Raw genomic sequence first — 17,718 nt, forward strand, 5'->3', positions numbered from 1 at the left:
AGGCTTTGAAATAATGTGAAAGAACACCGGTCTCTCTGTGAGAAAAGTGCTTTTGATATTTCTTAATGCTATGATTCAAAAATACCACTTCATGACTTTGCACACTGGCTCCACATTACCACCACTGTGTTTTTAAACCCCCAGACTTCATTCAGACTGAATGTTCTCAGAGGCTGGCAGGGCAGTGCGTACCATGATAACATGGTATACACACTGTGTGTCACTTCTGTGACAATCTGCTTCTCCAAAAGACCTTGAACAAGTTCATGCAATCACCAGTTAGTTCTTAAAAAAAAAGAAAAAAAAAAGACCAAAATATTAAATATGTTTTATTTTATTAAACTTCTCATGGTGTTCTGGTTTTGTACCAGATACTTTTAGCGGAGATACTTTTAGCGGAGATGGTTGATCTAATGTTTCATGCTGGTTTGTATCAGGACCCAGACAACTGTAAATAAAACATTAAGAGTTATTAGAAATATTTAGCAGAGCAAATGTGAAACTAAAAGTTTATAGCCATTTGCTGCTAATTTATCTGATAGTTTTAATGCAAACCAGACATTAATAGCTCAAAGAATTTGCTTTATTTTGTTTAGGTGAGATTACTTAAAGATGCCTTCAAACACAACAGCTCATGACTGTTTAACAAGCAGGTAATAAGTTGTTCAATCTCTCAAGTAACTTGGAACAGCACTAAAAATTATTTTTTTCAGTGGCTTCCAAGTGTCTGGTACGTGGCTGGTGATAAAAAACTAATTTGTTTCTGAACCTCAGTTCACCGGCATCCTGCCTCAAGCTTAGCTTACAGAAGATACACAACATGGAACTTATCTGCAAGTCAGCCTGTCCCATCCTGCACAAGTGTTTTACACTATGGATGGAACCATATGTAGCAGAAACTTAAAATTCCTAAATTCCTTTAACACTTGAATTCCTTCAACACTTAAAATTCCTAAATTATCCCAAAATCCTCGTACTCAACTTCAGTAACATGCCCACATACAATGTAAACAGCTGAACTTGTTAAAGGGACCTGTTTACCAGCATTTACACACAAACAGCACAGAAGAGCCTTTATATACAAACTGTGTGCTGACCACTGCTCTAGTGAGGGCTGTAAGCTGGTCTGTCAGGCTAGGTCAGCTGGTTTTAAATTCTCAGCCCCCACTGCAGCCAGGGCTCACAGTGCAGAGTACAGCACTGCAGAGTTAGGTGTTCCTCCACACAGAAGCATAATGCCAAGTTGAGGAGAGACAAAAAACGGCTGTCAAAAGACCTAGTAAAATTAAAGTTTTATGACACGCCTTATACTGCCTTACACAAATATAACCTCATCCCTGTTGGGAATCTGCTTAAGCATGGCCGTGTTGAAGCAGATAAACGTTGTGAAGTCCCCATCTCTAAACAGAAGATGTACAACATGCATCAAAAAGATACCAACCTATGAGTTTTACTCATCTGCCTGCTGTACTGTTCCTTTTTCGGAGACGTAGATACCATCCAAGAATTTCCTGATATCCTTGTTCTTGACTGTGGTGGCTTGCTGGATCAAGGCAGCTGCAGACAAAGCAAGACCTTTAGCACAAAGCAAGAGGTCCAAGCCAACTCGTAGCCTTTGTTTACACTCCAGTATTTCAACCGACAAACGGAACTGTCATCTAGAGAGAGGAATTACCAACTTGAAATCCTGTCAGGTCTAATGAAAACAGAATGCATTTCACTGAGCTGGTCTTGGCAACTTGGGGCTGTGACAGTTCATTACTGCACTCCTGGACAACAGAAAAGCTCAGAACTTTGGTACCAACAAGGACATAAATACTGACTTGGAGAGAAAGGTTCCTTAGACCTGTAACATCTTTAAGTTTAGAAGCAGCGTAAGGAATTATGAAAAGCAGTTATGCTGACTAAGGCAAAAAAATAAAACGCTGTGCTGTTTTTTACCTCAGGGTTTGAGGAGAAAGAGTTTGCTAAGCTGACATCTTCAGACAGAAGTGTCCATATAACCTTCTTACACATCTACTTTCACAAACCTGAATTGGAGACCAACTCAATGTCATTGCCTTCAAGGATCAGCTCATCTTTCTGGGCTTGAGACACTGCACAGGTAACACCTGTGGGAAGGAAAACACATCATCCACACTGCTGAACATGTTAAGTGTGCTAAAGAAACAGTATTAACGTCCCAGTTTACAGATCTAGCAAGCAGCATTCAAGACAATAATCAGCTGCTATGACTTTTAAGAGAATGCCTGAAATCCATTCCAGGGTTGTCCTCCCTCACATACTTTCAAAATTTAAAGATTAGTGCAGGTCATGCTCTGGATTGAAAGTAACCAAGTGATATTCCTGCTTACCCATTCTACACAACAACGCTGTGTACAAGCCAGAGATTTTGCCAGCACAGCTCTGTCAGCCAGGTGGTGCCATTTCCCACAGGCTTGTGTTCAGTAAGACAAAACTGGAGTCACCATAATCAAAAGTCTCTGAAAATCACCTGCCCCTTCGTGTCAAGCACTGCGCTTATTTATTAGCAGTGCTGTGAATACTCACAAGGAGTAAACATTATGGCATCTGAGAGTCTAACAAGAAACTTGCATTTGTGCCGAGATAACAAAAGTTTTTATAATTTGATCTACTTAAAGACAGCCCTTTACTATCTTTACATTAAATGCTGACTTAAAAAAATCAAATGCAGTAATTAAACCCTACCTTAATATCCCACTGTAAATCAAAATCAAACCTCCTGTAACTCTGCACTGTATCTAACAGGGTTTTGGGACAAATCTGATGCATTCCTCTAAACCATCCCAAAACATCATCAGACACATTAAATGTTCTTACCCATGCCTTCACCAGAAGTGCAATTAGAAAATAAAAAGGATATGGAAAGTCTTTCCAACAGTCTTAAGGTACCTCTGTTTATGAAATGTTTTGTCTCCTCCCTTCAGAAGTTTAACAAGCTCCATCAAGTGCCTACTCTTCTGTTAGACATTTTGCTGAAACTGCATGTTTACAAGATGTAAAACCAGCAGGAAAGATGGGCATTTCTAAATGTATCATGCCTGCTCCTGCATAATCAGGAAATTTGAAATACACCACCTCAAAGACCAAAACTATGATATGGAATTAGTTTATGTACAATGTTTAAAACAGAAACAAGTCTAAAATCAAGCACTTATAGTTTACCAACTGTAAGCACTGCCAAGATCTCACAATGACAAAAGTCCATCCTGGACTCCTCATATTGCAGTAACTAACTCTAAACTAGTTACTAGCTAGCTCTCAATACTAAAAATAAGCAACAAAACTCTTATTAATAATAAAGCTGAAGAGCGGCAAAGGAATCATAAGAAAATTACATAAATTCAGGCAAGCAAATGCTGCTCCAACAATTATTCAGCATCTCCTGTTCTCTGTGGCAGTGCCCAAAGAAAACAGCTTGAAAAGCCCAGTTAGACTGGCACAGGACACATCCAGACCTGCTCACCTGGCCTCATCCGCACTCTGCGGATGTACTTCTCTCCCAGGAAGTTTCGGATCTCCACAAGTGAGCCGTTATCCTGTATGACCACGTTGATTGGGAAGTGAGCATACACCGACCTCATCTTGTAACGAAAGCCCTGTGAAAGAGGACACAATCAGATACTGAGAGCAGAACACGTCCAAAAGGCAGAACGCGTGCATTTAGTTTACTGGAGAAATCTAAACCCAAGATGTATCAAAAATAGTTTCTTAAAAGGGCAGGACACTGAGCCCAAGAGACATCTGTGCTTTCTTCCACCTGCAAAACCTGACAGCAAGTACAAGAAAACAGTAAAAGGAAGAGAAGCTACATCTTGGATACTTAGATACACTCCCCCAAAAGTAAAAGGCTATCGCTGCAGGTAACAAAAATGGCAGCAGTTATCCTGCTTCCAAGTAAAACTCACCAGAGTGACCCCCTTGATCATGTTCTGTACATGGCTGCAGATGGTGCGGACTGTTGCCAGCTCCTTTCTGTTACCCCACCACTTGTCAACTCGCAGCTGGGTTAAAAAACACATCAACAAAGCTTTCAGCTACACTTCAAAACTAACAACGAAGTATTTCTGTGACAAACGAGGAGCAAAACATTCAGATAAACTACTTAAAAGCACAGAACTACTCTGTTTCTCTGACAGACGATTAAAGGCCAGGTGGGCCTTTAAAGTCCCAACCCCCAGATACGTGAGAAACCTTTATTTTGTTCATGTCTTGCTACTAACAAATCCTCAAAAGAGCTGGGGTAGACAAATCTGAAATCTTAAGCTGAAGAGTGTATTATCAAATGCTAAACACGCTGTTACAAAGTCAGTCTCCTCCGCAGCATCAACTTAAATGAAACACTGTGTGTGGGTTCAGCGTTTTAAGAACAAGTATCTGCAATCAGCCACTCTTGGCCTTTTTTACACTTCTTAAGACCATATAAAAATATCCTGCATGTATTTAGAGAACACCTGCTCTTCTGATGTTCTTGTGGTTTCTGGAAATGAAACGAACTAATTTAGTTTTACCCAGCTAGAACGAGCCAGTCTGTAACACAGCATGTATCCCTCAATCCCTTTCGCTGCACTTGACTGTAAATACAATGAAAGGCCATCAACACATTCAGGCCAATATGAGGGAACGTCAACACTCCCACAGTGCCCGAGTAGGTCCCGTGGCTCCATCAGACCAACCTCTTTCAGAAAACACAGAAATGAGCAACACCAAGCAAGCAGCATGCCTGCAGCTGAATATTTTCCGTCACTCTCCCGCACCACCATTAGGTTTTTAAGCCAGCTGTAAAGCTCCCCTCCGCCTCCGGGCCGCGCGGAACTCACCTTCTTGTGCTTCTTCCCCAGGAGGGACAGCTCCACGTTGATGTGGTTGAAATCCCTCCGCAGGGTTCCTCGGGGGCCCTTCACAATCACCGTCCGGCCCTTCAGTGACACTCCCACTGCGGACCGAAGGCGGACACGCGTTACGGGCCGCGGGGCCGGCAGCGCCGGGCGCGCTCCGGCCGCGGCGGGCACTCACCTTGCTCGGGGATGTCCACGGTCTGGTTGCTCAGGATGGTCTTCATCCTGCGGGAGAGAACGACACGGGCTGGAGGCTCCCGCGGCCCTTTCCCGGCGGGGGCCCCGCCCGGACGGACGCGGCGCCCTCAGCGGGGCCGGCGCCGCCCGGAACTCCTCCCGCGGGGTGCGGGACGGGACAGGCCGCGCTGGCGGGGCCCGGCGGGGCCGTGGGGGGCTGCCGGCGCACGGGCGGGGCGGCGCGGGGCCGGATGGTGCGCGGATGGTCCCGGATTATCCCGCATGGTCCCGGATTATCCCGGGCGGCCTCACCTGGCAGCGCGCGGCGCGGAAAGAGAGTACGCGCGACGTCATCGCGCTCTTGTAGCCGCTCCCGCGCCCGTGACGTCATCGCGCCGAGGCCGCGCCGTGCGAGAGGCAGGAGCAGGCGAGGCGGCCGAGCGCCGAGCGCATCGCTCCGCCGGGGCCGCCATGTCGCTGCTGCTGCCGCGGGGCCGCGGCGGGGCCGCCCGGGGGCTGCTGCTGCTGCTGCCGCCGCGGGGCCGCGCACCCGTGAGTTCTGCTGCTGCCTGCCGGGGCCGGGGGCGGGGGGGGGCGGCGTGGCGTGGGATGGCACGGCGGGAGGAGACCGCGCGGGGCGGGGGCGCGGCGCGCCCCGGTGCCGATGCCGATGTCGGTGCCGGTGCCGGTGCCGAGCGGGTCCCTGGCGGGGGTGTCGAGGGGCGGCCGCGGGCAGGGCTCGGGAAGGGCCGTCCCAGCCCCGCACGGACACACGCACCTCCGGGACACCGAGCCCGGCCCCGCTCCCGCCGGACAGCCCCGGCAGCACCGGAGCCACCGCCGCGTCCTGCGGCCCCGGAGCGTCGGAGGAACCCGCACGGCGGTGTTCCATGGGATCACGGGATCGGTGGGGTTGGGAAAGATCTCTGAGATCGGCGAGTCCAACCTGTGGCCGAACACCATCGCGTCAATTAGAGCACGGCACTGAGTGCCTTGTCCATTCCTTCCTTGAACATCCCGAGGGACGGTTGAACCCACAGCTCTCTGGGCAGCCCATTCCAATGTCTAATCGGAGAAGAAATGTCTTCCAGTGCCTTCCTGAGAAGAAATTCCTCCTCATGTCCAACCTAAAGCTCCCCTGGTGCAGCTTGAGGGCATTTCTCTTGTCCTGTCACTTGTCACCTGGCAGAAGACACCGACCCCCGCCTGGCTACAGCCTTCTTCCAGGCAATTGTACAGAACGATCCGGTCTCCCCTGAGCCTCCTCTTCTCCAGGCTAAACAACCCCAGCTCCCTCAGCCTCTCCTCGCAGGACTTGAGCTCCAGACCCTTCCCCAGCTCTGCTGCCCTTCTCGGGACACGCTCCAGCACCTCAATGCCTTTCTTGCAGTGAGGGGCCCAGAGCTTGGCACAGGGTTTGAGTGGCGGCCTCAGCAGCGCTGAGTACAGGGGGAATTTATGTTGCACTGTGTAACTCAGCAGGGTGTTATGGTGGATAAGTCTGTTTCGTGCGGCTTAAGATAAAAAGTTAATTTAAAGGCCATTGGAAAAATGCCTGTGCGAAGTGTACATTAACCAGCAAAAGGGCAAGCTGTTGTTCAGTATATGATACTAGTGCATTTGATATTAAATACATTACAGTTTTGCTGCTTTTTAGGTGTCTGGGAGCCATGTGTGTAACCAGTATGGAACATCGGGTTCTTTGCCAGGGGACAAAAAAGAATTTCTACAAAATGGACCAGACTTGCAGGACTTTGTCTCTGGAGATCTGTCAGACAAGAGCACGTGGGCTGAGTATAAAGGCAATTTGAAGCGTGAGAAAGGAGAAAGGTAATTGTGATTTTGAACAACTGTAGTTGCTTCTGGGCACTATCTTGCATGTTTAGTAATAACTACAAAATACTACTCTGTGGTTTTATTAGATTCTTCCCTGCTGGCTTGCAAATTTAATGTTTTTTCAATAAGAAAAAACCCCACACATAACAAAACATGGAGACATAGTGGTATTTTCTCACTTGAGTGCCTGTGCCATGGCCTGTATTGAATTACAAATATACATCAGTAGGTGAATATACCCAACTTTGCTGTTGAAAAAATATTAGTGATAGAGTAAAACAAAAAATGAAGACTAAATTAAGAAATGCTTAAGCCCCCATATTTCCAGTTATAAATTTGGTCAGAAGCAATAGCTGTATCACATCCGCTGCCATTCGTTATTGCACTCTCCAGTGTGGCACTGTTAAACCCCACTGGAACAGTGAATGGTTTTAAACCTTTCGGTGACAGCAAACTCCTACACTTCAGTGTTGGCATGTTGATAAACAGGGAGGAGAGAAGTCTGGTCTGACCATGAATGATGTTAACATTAGTTGCTGAGTTGCATCAGCTTTCAAGGAACCTTTCCTTGTTGGGATTTAAACGAATCTATGAAATTAGTGACGTTTACTACATAAGTAGTTTATTAATCTTTATGTTTTCTTGGTGTTGCTCAGGCTGCGGCTTCCTCCATGGCTGAAAACAAAGATTCCCATGGGAAAAAACTACAATAAACTGAAGAATACCTTGAGAAGCTTAAATCTTCATACGGTAAATCTGGCACCAACCAAGTTTTCCTGTAGAAATGAGGCATTTTTTACATTTTTTTTCCTGTGGAGAACAGGTAGAAATCATGTCTTGCATGATCTTCACTGCTGAAACCAAGCCCAGTGCTGATCCTTTTTGCCAGAAGTGAATTTTACTCCTAAAGAATGAAGACAAATCCAGCAGAGTATTTAATGTTCTTCCTGCTGTGTTTTTAAGTACTAGGGTTTACTATTTGCATCAGCAGAGATCAGAAGATGCTATGTGCAGCTGTTTTTAATGAGAACACACACAATTTCAGAGTTACATACATATTTTCCATGAAAAGTAACTGTACAAATGTGTGTATTTTGTTAATTGTACCTTCCAGATGGTAAAAAGTGGTGGGAATGCAAGGAGAGCTTTTTTCTCCTTTTTTTTTTTTTTTCAAACTAAGATCATGCTTTGATGAATCATAGACTTTGTGAACATATTAACAACTTTGAAATTTAAAGTGTTAATGACAGTCTGTGCTAATTAATAAGGCAGTTACATGGCTGAGGAGGTTTTTTTTTGGTAGTGGAGTTGCAGTTGTGAAGAAGCAACTCCAGAAGTTCCAGAGCGTGGAACTGTTAACCTTATTTATCACAGAAGGAATTATGTTTTGTTTGTAGGCTATTATTGAAATTGGTCAGTAATAAAATAATTATTTTCAATAATAATATGAAGAAGGCAGGTTCAGTACAGCCTTTCACCCTCAGGTATGTGAAGAAGCACGTTGTCCCAACATTGGAGAATGCTGGGGAGGTGGTGAATACGCCACAGCCACGGCTACTATTATGGTAAGTCATTAACTATTTCTTAAGTGCTCTGTTAATGTCTGAGCTGTTTGCAGTGCATTGTTGGATCTCTACTGTAGTGGAGTGGTTTTATTACAATAAATTTAGAGTAAAGCGCTGTCCCAGTTTTATTTGCTTAGCGTTGGGATTTATCTGATTTAGCTTTATGCAGCTGTTTCCCAGCTGAGCAATAGTGACATGCACCATGAAAATGAATGTGTGTGTTGTTCCAGCTGATGGGTGACACGTGCACTAGAGGCTGCAGATTCTGTTCAGTAAAGACAGCAAAAAATCCACCTCCTCTGGATCCCCAGGAGCCTTACAACACAGCCAAGGCTATCGCTGAGTGGGGCTTGGATTACGTTGTGCTGACGTCTGTGGACAGAGACGGTGCGTACGTCGCTCTCCTCGCTTTCAGTCTGAGCCCTCAGGTGTGTTATGTGGGGTAAGCACAGGCCTCGTATGCACTTATCAACACAGCTGTCGAGGAGCTCTGTTCTAAAGGAGTCCACAGTGCTGAAACTTTGGCAAGTTCCTACATATTCTTGGTATTTCTCCATATCTGGTAAAATGCAATAGAAGTTACGCTGTTATTAGAATACTAAACATTTGTATTTTTTTGTGAAATGCGTACATAAACACCATGTTCTGTTACTCCATTAGCAAAAAATACCCCAACCACAAATATTCTTATACAATGCCATTACAGAACTTCTTTCAAACACTAAATCCGGAATATAATATATGTAATAAAAGGGGGTGGGGTTTAGGTTGGACATTAGGAGGAATTTTTTCACAGAAAGGATGATTAAACATTGGAATGGACTTACCAGGGAGGTGGTGGAATGACTGTCCCTGGAGATGTTTAAGGAAGGAGTGGATGTGGCACTTAGTGCCATGGTCTGGTTGATGTGGTGATTGGTCATAGGTTGGACTTAATGATCTCAGAGGTTTTTTCCAACCCAATTGATTCTGTGATTCTGTGAAAAGTGGAAGTTGCCCTTTTTAGAGGTTGTAGCTCCTTTGAGGTGACACCATATAGGAGGGGAAAACCACTGTAAAAACTGTTCAGTATGGTGGGAAGTCCAGCAGCTTCAAAGGGGCCTACAGAGCAGTAATATATATATCTCAATATTTGTACAGCTGTTTCTCAGACCAAAACTGTGTATAGGTAAAGCCATTCTGTGCTCAGGCTGACAGTGGACCTAGAGACAGGTAAAACTGAATCACAGTCACAGACTTTGTGCAGAGCAAGGCTTGGTCAGATACCTTTTGTAAACTCTTGGCGTAAGCAGTAAGATAAGACTGGGGTTTGACTGGTTCATTATTTCTCATTTAAACTTGAGTCTGTTATGGGTTTTGTGTCTTTGCTAATAAGTGAATACATTTCTTGAACTGAAAGGTTAACTGACTAATTGAAATGCTTCTAGATATGCCTGACGGTGGAGCGGAACACTTTGCAAAGACAGTCTCGCATCTGAAGGAAAGGTGTGTCATTAATGTATTGCTGTTACTGTTATAACCTCAGAAAATGGTACTGCATGTAGGTCAGAGCTGCCTTTAGCTGAGTATTCCAGGGGCTGTGCAGATATAAAAGTCTGCCTTTAGCCTATCTGTGCTGCTTTCTTTTCCTTGTTCTTCATCTGTCTCATAGAATGGCCCCAAACTGTTTTGAATTTGGATGCATTTCCAATTCATCCCAGGCTTATGTAAAGCTAAGCACTGGATTCCTTCTTTGAACGGGCACCTGGTTTACCAGGAAATGAGTACATTCTTTTGAGGTACAGTCACTGCTGCAGCTTGGGGCTCAAACACAGTGGATTTGGGTACCACTGTCACCACATGACAGAAGGAGTCTGGTTTCTCATTCAGCAGTGATCGGATTGCTTGTCATTTCCCCCCAATGGCCATTTCCAAGCCTGTGAATGTACCTTCCTGCTTTGCCTGGCTGTGTCACTTTCACCCTGCATCGGTGCCCTGTACACCATTTGACAGCATACTTGTCTACCTGCAGAATTCATTTGTATAACCTCACTTAAGTGTTTATTCAGTGTACCTTGGGACTGCAAAGGTTCCTTCAGTTTTTCCCACCAGTCTTTCTGAGCTGAAATCAGGTTCTTGGACACCAAGATGAGATTCCAGGGCAATAACTCAGAGTCCTCATATACTAGTAGGCAGGGTCATGGCTCCTCTGTATTTTAGAGTTTATGATTTCAAACTCTTGTTAAGTTACCTGACTGCAACAAAGACACATGAAAAATCTTCTATAAGCAGTACATGTGATTAAAACTGTTTTAGAGGCTGTTGGAAATGCTCTTACAGTTATTATTTGGCTTTTGTTGTATTCCAGCTCACGTCGGTAAAATCAGGAATTGAACTCAATTCCTGTTTGATTTGTTATATAAGTATTTGCAGAAATCTGTTCTTTTAGAATTATATCCTGAATTAACTTTGCTTTGCTATCAGAGCATCATTTATTAATTATTTATGTGTGGTTTTTTGCTCTCTTGAGTTTCTCGACAGCACAAAATCCCACCGATGTGTTCCTTTTGTCCCTCCTTTTCAGGAATTCCAAAATCCTAGTGGAATGCCTAACTCCCGATTTCCGAGGGGACCTTAAAGCTGTGGAGAAAGTAGCGTTGTCGGGGCTGGATGTGTATGCACACAACGTGGAGACAGTCCCAGAACTGCAGAGGTAGGCACCAGCACTGTGTGCGGCAAGGGGGTTGTGAAAGGACACTCTTCTGAGCTGCCCTGAAGCCCCCCGTGCCTGCGGGAGGCGGCGGGAGCGGGCGGGGCCGGGATGCGGAGCGGGCGGGGCCGGGATGCGGAGCGGTCCCGCTCCCTCCCATCCTGCCCCGCGCGGGGCCCGCCCTGCCCGCCGCCCGCCACCAGGGGGCGCCCGCGCCGCGCCACCACCGCGGTGTCACCTCCCTGGGAACATCCCAGCATCCCATCGCGGGTGTGGGACCCGACCTGGGCACATCCCAGCATCCCATCGCGGGTGTGGGACCTGAACTGGGCACATCCCAGCATCCCATCGCGGGTGTGGGACCCGACCTGGGCACATCCCAGCATCCCATCGTGGGTGTGGGACCCGACCTGGGCACATCCCAGCATCCCAGCATCCCATCGCGGGTGTGGGACCCGACCTGGGCACATCCCAGCATCCCATCGCGGGTGTGGGACCCGACCTGGGCACATCCCAGCATCCCATCATGGGTGTGGGACCCGACCTGGGCACATCCCAGCATCCCATCGCGGGTGTGGGACCCGACCTGGGAACATCCCAGCATCCCATCGCGGGTGTGGGACCCGACCTGGGCACATCCCAGCATCCCATCGCGGGTGTGGGACCCGACCTGGGCACATCCCAGCATCCCATCATGGGTGTGGGACCCAACCTGGGCACATCCCAGCATCCCATCGCGGGTGTGGGACCCGACCTGGGCACATCCCAGCATCCCAGCATCCCATCGCGGGTGTGGGACCCGACCTGGGCACATCCCAGCATCCCATCGCAGGTGTGGGACCCGACCTGGGCACATCCCATCACCCCATCACGGGTGTGGAACCTGAACTGGGCACAGTTGTGATGCTTCAGGGGCTTTCAGCCTCTGTGGAACTGCTCAGCTAAAACCTCTGCACTGCCACTTTATGGAAATGAGCAGAATGAGCCTTTCCTGGCATCTGTAACTTCTGTGCACCCTTTCATGTTTTTTTCCCCCTTGTGCTGGAAATGTGCAAAGGAAGGTCCGTGACCCCCGAGCCAACTTTGAGCAGTCTGTGCGTGTGCTGAAGCATGCCAAGGAGGTCCAGCCCGGCATCATTTCTAAAACCTCCATTATGCTGGGGCTGGGCGAGACAGATGAACAAGTGTATTCCACAATGAAATGTAAGTTGGTGTTGAAATAGATGCCAGAATTCACAGGTATGAATTTTATTGTGTTGGAAGACAGTTGTACGTGTGTTTGCCTCTACATGCAAATCAGTTTGCCTGGTGCAGGAAATGTTTTCTAAGTTCCATTGAAAAAGAAAAGTTTGGTTAAAAAAGACTGAATTTCTGAAATATTTTTCTTTCATATTGGCTTCCAGAGTCAATTGGACAGGTAAATCCAACTCATGTTGATTTCAGTGGAAATTAGAGCTATTTTTGTGTAATTGTATTAACATTCTTATCTTGCAATACTTAAATAATGAGCTTGCAACATGGTTGCCTTATTGTGCTTTGCTTTTTAGAAGCAGCAGACCTGATTGTTTAAATTATTTCAGTTTACTTAGATGCAAAAATGTTACTATCCTTGGAGCTGTAGCATGTTCTTATGTTTCATGTAAATGTATTTCTAAGAGGACAAAAAACCGTTCATGGTGGTAAGTGAAAGCAATGCACTAAACAGATTCCAGGTTAACAGTGAGTACAGTGCTGTAGTCAAAAGTCTTCCTATTCAACGTGGGGCAACCAGCCCACATAGCCAAAAAATATATGGGGATGTTCATGCAAACTCTGATTCCTCAGCCGTCCGTCCCTTTGTTCAGAACACCCCTCTAGCTGCAGTAAACAGTTCTTCAGGCCAGCTGACTATCAAGTGTCCAGGTTTTCCCCCTGTAAATAGACTGTTTATTGATTCTGGTATATCCTACAATTGTAAAGACAAAGTTTATGAGATTCTGCAGGCATCAAAAAATACACCCTAAGTGTGTAAAACTGGCCATTTCCCCTGATTTATGGCACTTCAGAACTCTCCACATCTTTTCAGCATCTAGTCTCTTGAAACAGTGAAGTGCCAAGTGCATGTGCACCCATCCGTCTTTTGTCAAATGAAGGCTCTAACATAAAGACACAGTGAAAAGCAGCGAGATAAAGACGAGCATGTCACCTCTGCAGTGAGACCCGACTGCAGCGAGTGCAGCACCAGGGTCTTCTCTCTAGGTCAGGGCCTGCAGCAGAGAGAACTCAGGGAGCTGTGTGGCTACTGCGCATGGAGGCTGCAAGTTCCCTTTGCTCTGAGCAGAATGTGGCCCCCACAGGGTGCTGGGGGTGAGCCTTGTTCAGACTTGGAAAGAGGGTGTTTTTAATGGCTGACAATGCCTTGTGATCCTTCTGCCACTAACAATGTTGTTTTTGCAGTATTGCGGGAAGCAGATGTAGATTGCTTGACCCTAGGACAGTACATGCAACCAACGAAACGTCACCTGAAGGTAAAAGTGCCTTTAATTTACAGGCAGAATTATAGTTTGTACTTTGCACAGTCATCCTTACCCTAACTGCAGATGTCAGGAAAAATTTCCTTCCTTGTTCAGCCTGATAGTGTTCATCTCTTACAGACTCTTCACTAAAAATTATCTCAGGCATCTAACTCCTTCTATATTCTGCAGACTTCTCAGTGCTAGTTTCTGCTGTTAGCCAGGGAGACAGCTGGAGCTGAGGCATGATTCTGGAGAACAAGGGCTTCAGTGTATGTCTCAAGCATAATGGCTCAAGCCAGTGCCCCTTCACTGCCTCATAGGCTCTCCCTTAATGGTGCCACTTCAGCTGGGGAAATTAGCATTTTCTGCTTCTGTGATCTGTCCAGAGCATCTCTCTCTGTTCTGTTCCTGTATTTCACTAAAATAAGTGTTAGTGAAGAGATCTGTAGGACTACCGTGGTTTTTTACTAACTTGGACAAAAGAAAAGGCTTGCTCCAAAGTACCGTTCAAAAACAGAGTGAAGAAAGTTCTAAACTTTCAGCTAAATCTGAAAAGCAAACAAAATGCCTTATTTTGGTAGAAAGCAGAGAGAAAATACAGTTGGTGACTTGACTGCTCAAAAGTTTTGGAGTCAAAAATGTTGAACTTGTGATATAACTGTGTCTCATTTCACCATGCCAGCTATACCCATTTTCTTTGCATTAACACCTGATCAAAATTAATTCTTTTCACTCAGGTTGAAGAATACATAACTCCTGAAAAGTTTAAGTACTGGGAAAAAGTAGGAAATGATCTTGGATTCCATTACACTGCTAGTGGGCCTTTAGTGCGTTCCTCCTATAAAGCAGGTAAATTACTGAAAGGCATTAGATTCTTCAGCATATAACATTTTATTATATAAAATTAGAAGGGTGCAACAAACCTCACCTTAGCTCAAGGACACTCTATATTTGTACAGTTGCTGTGCCACTGAAGCTGATGTTTTGCCAAACATATTTTGTACAATACTTAATGTGTGAGGCAGGATAAAGGGTACCCAATTTGCAAGTTTTCCTTTACATTCTGCCTTTTGGATGCTTCCAGGTTTAATGGGACTCTTTGTAATTTGTGATGCAGTTTGGTTGCTTTAGGCAGAATTTATCTACAGTGCCTTAGAAATAACTGGACACTCTTTTGGTAGTGCTTTTTCTGACACAGCACTGGGTATTAAGTAGCTGCTGATATTAATGGAACTGTTGTGTAGGTACAGCATCCTGATTTTTCTGAAGGAGAAAGCAGAGAAGACTTATCTGGGGCACTGTGCTTCTCAGTCTGTTTTAATGCCAGCTCAAATGAGATTATAGCAGATTTCCCTATAACTTGCTGATACTTTATTAAATAAGAGTTAATTTTTAATTAAACCAATTCAATGCCTGTTGGAAAGCACAAAGCAACAGAGCTATTTCATAAAATTGGACATGAGGAAAATCAGGATTTCAGGAGTGGAAGAGTTATGGGTTATGGTTTGGGGTTTTTTTTTTAGATTCCTGCTATATGTATTGAAAGTGCTGTTGCATAGAATGGAATTACTATAAAGTATTTCCTACTGTAGAACAAAACACTCATGTTAAATAAGAATGTGTCTTGTTTTGCCTTATTTTACCGAAATACCAACAAATAATTCTGATGCTTTTTTTCCTTTTAATTAGGTGAATTCTTTTTGAAGAACTTAGTAGAAAAAAGGAAGACAAAAGCTATCTGAAAATGAGAGTGAACCTATTTAAAGCAGCCAGTTTGAAGGATCCTTTTTTCAGCATATAATTACACTCAGTTCCAGAAATGCAGAAGACCAGATGGTGAATATATGAACAAACTCACTATCTTTCCAGAACACTTTTCTGTCAACAAAACATTATTTCTCCTGGCAAGGCTACAACTACTGAGTACTTCTAATGTTCAGCAAAAAGACAGAAGATGATAAAAACGATTTTAAAAGAGTGATGGAACTGAGGTGGAAGAAATAAATGTAAGGTGGAAAAAAAGATTGGGCAGATTTATAGATCTGATACTGCCGTCAGCATTGCTGCAGTTAATACCTGTGAGGATGCTGATAGAAACTTGAAAGGTATTGATACTTCAGTGTATCTTACCATTACGTAACACAAGCTTGCAGGGGCTCTGGGAACTATAGGAGTCCTAAAGAAAGATTTTGTACATGACAATGGACCAGAATAGGGCTATCTTGAACTACACCAGAGAAGGTATGGTAATACTACTTATGGTAATACTATGGTATTTCTTACCTGTACCTCGAGAAAATGAGCTGTACCATTCTGATAGCTGAAGCTTTTCTGATGCTTGCATGTCTTGAAGTGTGAGAGCTGTGGTAAATACAAGATACCAAGCTGAAGAAAACAAATCCTTTGTGGAAAGACAATTGTGGATGCCATATAATTTAAACCATCTGGAAAATCAGAGTTGGCATAAGAGCATAAATAGTGCCACCCCTGTTTTGATTACATGACTGTAACAAACTTCAGTGAGTTGCACAGATGCTTGTACAGTACTGGGTATGCAGAACTGCTGCTGTTCTGTACTGTGCTCCTATTCTATGGCTATTGTCTTGGCATTAAAGGAAAGTTGAAAACCTGGTGTTTGTGTTCGGTGGGTCTGGTTACCTGCCCATTGAGGCTTGGTCTGGCTGGTAAATCTGAATGCAGAGAAGTGAACCACATCACGGGTGAATTGTGGAATCCATCATGTATCGCGCTAACCTCAAGCAGAAATAAAAACATGGCTTATAGTGTGCATGGTTCACCTGTGTCTTCATGAAGTTATCTGGGAAACATTCCAGGAATTTTCTATCTGGTCCCAAACCCTCATCATGCAGCTAATTCTATGGCTGGCTCTAGTACTTTTGTCAAATACTGTAGTCTGTGTGAAGGAGAGTGGACCCTCCATCCCCCACCAACTCAGCCAGATGGTAGAAGGAAGACAGCTAACTAGCAAGGTAATATATAGGAGAAACTTGTTATGAACAACAACACTATCATATCACTGCAGCCAGTGATGCACAAATGACACTTCGCAAAATGAAGTAGAAGGGTTATTAAAGTATTATGAAGACAAATAACTTGAGCCAACCAAGAAGGAATGTACTAATTCAACAGTGTAATGGGAAGAGAAACCTGAACCATGAGGAACAGAGGGGAACAACAGAGAAACAAAAGTCTTAACAGGTATGCTTTGTAGGCAGAGGGAAAGGCAAGAATGCCTTTTTTTTTTATAATAAATTTTAAAATTTAAAATAAAGTCTGGTAATCATAGAAAGACCAGGTATCCTTTGAGCCAAAAATGCCTTGCTTCAGCTGAAGTACAGCTGAGTACCAGAGCAAGGGAAGGTCATCAGCTATGGCAAGGAAATACAATACTCCCTCCAACAGCGAGTAGTACAACATCATACCCACATGTTTAACAGCTGCCTGCCTTTATTAGAGGTCCTGCTGTAAATATTGTTTTTGACCTGCCTACAGAGCAGAATTAACAGAGCTTCTGCCAAGTTACTGGTCTTTCAGCATATCAACACCAGAAATAGAGAAAAAGGAATTCTGAGCCATACAACTATTACCAAACTGGAACAAAAGAACATTGCACAGTACTTACCTGTGACTTCTTTACAGTGAGAAAAATAGTGCTTCTTGAAACACAGTCCAATACTACTTCATGTTAGAATTATCTTATGATTTGCTGCTGGGTGGTTCAGAAAATGATCTCATGCTCTTCTGTCTACCTACAACTGTCTACCACTAAGTTTCAGAAGCTACACAATTTTCTAACTGCATGTTTTGCAGTAGCTTCTAAGGAAAGCAAGCACACTTTGACTTCATAGATTGGAGGAGGTCTTTGTGGTTTTTTTTCACAGCGTTTGAAGACAAGTCCTAAAGTTCTTTTCCTAGTTACAAATTCCTGCTTTCACAGCCATTTACTTCCCTATTGCCTATTCATTTTTTCCATAACTATATGTTAAAGCACCAAACTGTCACAAATCTCCTTGTTGTAATTCAGCACAGGTTTCATGAGTCTCAGTTTTGTTTCCGATGAAGTTTCATGTTTAGTG

General features: G+C 44.6%; 3 protein-coding genes across 4 annotated transcripts; 2 read left to right on the top strand and 1 right to left on the bottom strand.

Moving 5' to 3' along the window:
• Positions 1–318: 318 nt before the first annotated feature.
• Positions 319–5,380, bottom strand: RPL9 (ribosomal protein L9). 2 transcript variants are annotated; one of them, XM_050337831.1, is made up of 8 exons: positions 5,349–5,380; positions 5,038–5,084; positions 4,842–4,957; positions 3,930–4,025; positions 3,488–3,620; positions 2,031–2,111; positions 1,442–1,557; positions 319–448 (listed from the first exon to the last, which is right to left on the bottom strand). In XM_050337831.1, exons 2-7 carry the CDS (start codon positions 5,081–5,083, stop codon positions 1,451–1,453), a joined length of 579 nt encoding a protein of 192 aa, XP_050193788.1. In that variant the 5' UTR covers position 5,084; positions 5,349–5,380; the 3' UTR covers positions 319–448; positions 1,442–1,450. The 2 variants fall into 2 exon arrangements, with proteins under 2 accessions (XP_050193788.1, XP_050193789.1); XM_050337832.1 differs by lacking the exon at positions 5,349–5,380 and having other exon boundaries at positions 5,038–5,086.
• Positions 5,381–5,438: 58 nt separating this feature from the next.
• Positions 5,439–16,407, top strand: LIAS (lipoic acid synthetase). Its single transcript, XM_050338501.1, has 11 exons — positions 5,439–5,588; positions 6,694–6,866; positions 7,529–7,622; positions 8,357–8,437; positions 8,668–8,824; positions 9,865–9,922; positions 11,001–11,129; positions 12,184–12,329; positions 13,563–13,633; positions 14,359–14,470; positions 15,311–16,407. The coding sequence occupies exons 1-11, from the start codon at positions 5,508–5,510 to the stop codon at positions 15,361–15,363; spliced, it is 1,155 nt and encodes a 384-aa protein (XP_050194458.1). The 5' UTR covers positions 5,439–5,507; the 3' UTR covers positions 15,364–16,407.
• LOC126652002 (fibronectin-binding protein A-like) lies at positions 11,157–12,173 on the top strand. Its single transcript, XM_050338502.1, has 3 exons — positions 11,157–11,447; positions 11,666–11,796; positions 11,839–12,173. Exons 1-3 carry the CDS (start codon positions 11,238–11,240, stop codon positions 12,011–12,013), a joined length of 516 nt encoding a protein of 171 aa, XP_050194459.1. The 5' UTR covers positions 11,157–11,237; the 3' UTR covers positions 12,014–12,173.
• Positions 16,408–17,718: the final 1,311 nt, after the last annotated feature.

The sequence above is a fragment of the Myiozetetes cayanensis genome, unplaced genomic scaffold (assembly GCF_022539395.1).
Source record: "Myiozetetes cayanensis isolate MyiCay16 unplaced genomic scaffold, myiCay2020 scf7, whole genome shotgun sequence".
NCBI classification, from domain to species: domain Eukaryota; kingdom Metazoa; phylum Chordata; class Aves; order Passeriformes; family Tyrannidae; genus Myiozetetes; species Myiozetetes cayanensis.

What these genes read in the sequence shown, in the direction of transcription:
- RPL9 (XM_050337831.1), bottom strand. Translation starts at nt 5,083, where the DNA reads ATGAAGACCATCCTGAGCAACCAGACCGTGGACATCCCCGAGCAAG. An exon ending in TGATCAAGGGGGTCACTCTG is followed by an intron (nt 3,621 to 3,929) that starts GTGAGTTTTACT and finishes CCTCTTTCACAG; the next exon opens with GGCTTTCGTTACAAGATGAG. An exon ending in TGAGTTGGTCTCCAATTCAG is followed by an intron (nt 1,558 to 2,030) that starts GTTTGTGAAAGT and finishes CTTTGTCTGCAG; the next exon opens with CTGCCTTGATCCAGCAAGCC.
- LIAS (XM_050338501.1), top strand. Translation starts at nt 5,508, where the DNA reads ATGTCGCTGCTGCTGCCGCGGGGCCGCGGCGGGGCCGCCCGGGGGCTG. An exon ending in CGCCGCGGGGCCGCGCACCC is followed by an intron (nt 5,589 to 6,693) that starts GTGAGTTCTGCT and finishes GCTGCTTTTTAG; the next exon opens with GTGTCTGGGAGCCATGTGTG. An exon ending in CAGCCACGGCTACTATTATG is followed by an intron (nt 8,438 to 8,667) that starts GTAAGTCATTAA and finishes GTGTTGTTCCAG; the next exon opens with CTGATGGGTGACACGTGCAC.
- LOC126652002 (XM_050338502.1), top strand. Translation starts at nt 11,238, where the DNA reads ATGCGGAGCGGGCGGGGCCGGGATGCGGAGCGGTCCCGCTCCCTCCCA. An exon ending in TCCCATCGCGGGTGTGGGAC is followed by an intron (nt 11,448 to 11,665) that starts CTGAACTGGGCA and finishes TGGGTGTGGGAC; the next exon opens with CCGACCTGGGCACATCCCAG. An exon ending in TCGCGGGTGTGGGACCCGAC is followed by an intron (nt 11,797 to 11,838) that starts CTGGGCACATCC and finishes GTGGGACCCAAC; the next exon opens with CTGGGCACATCCCAGCATCC.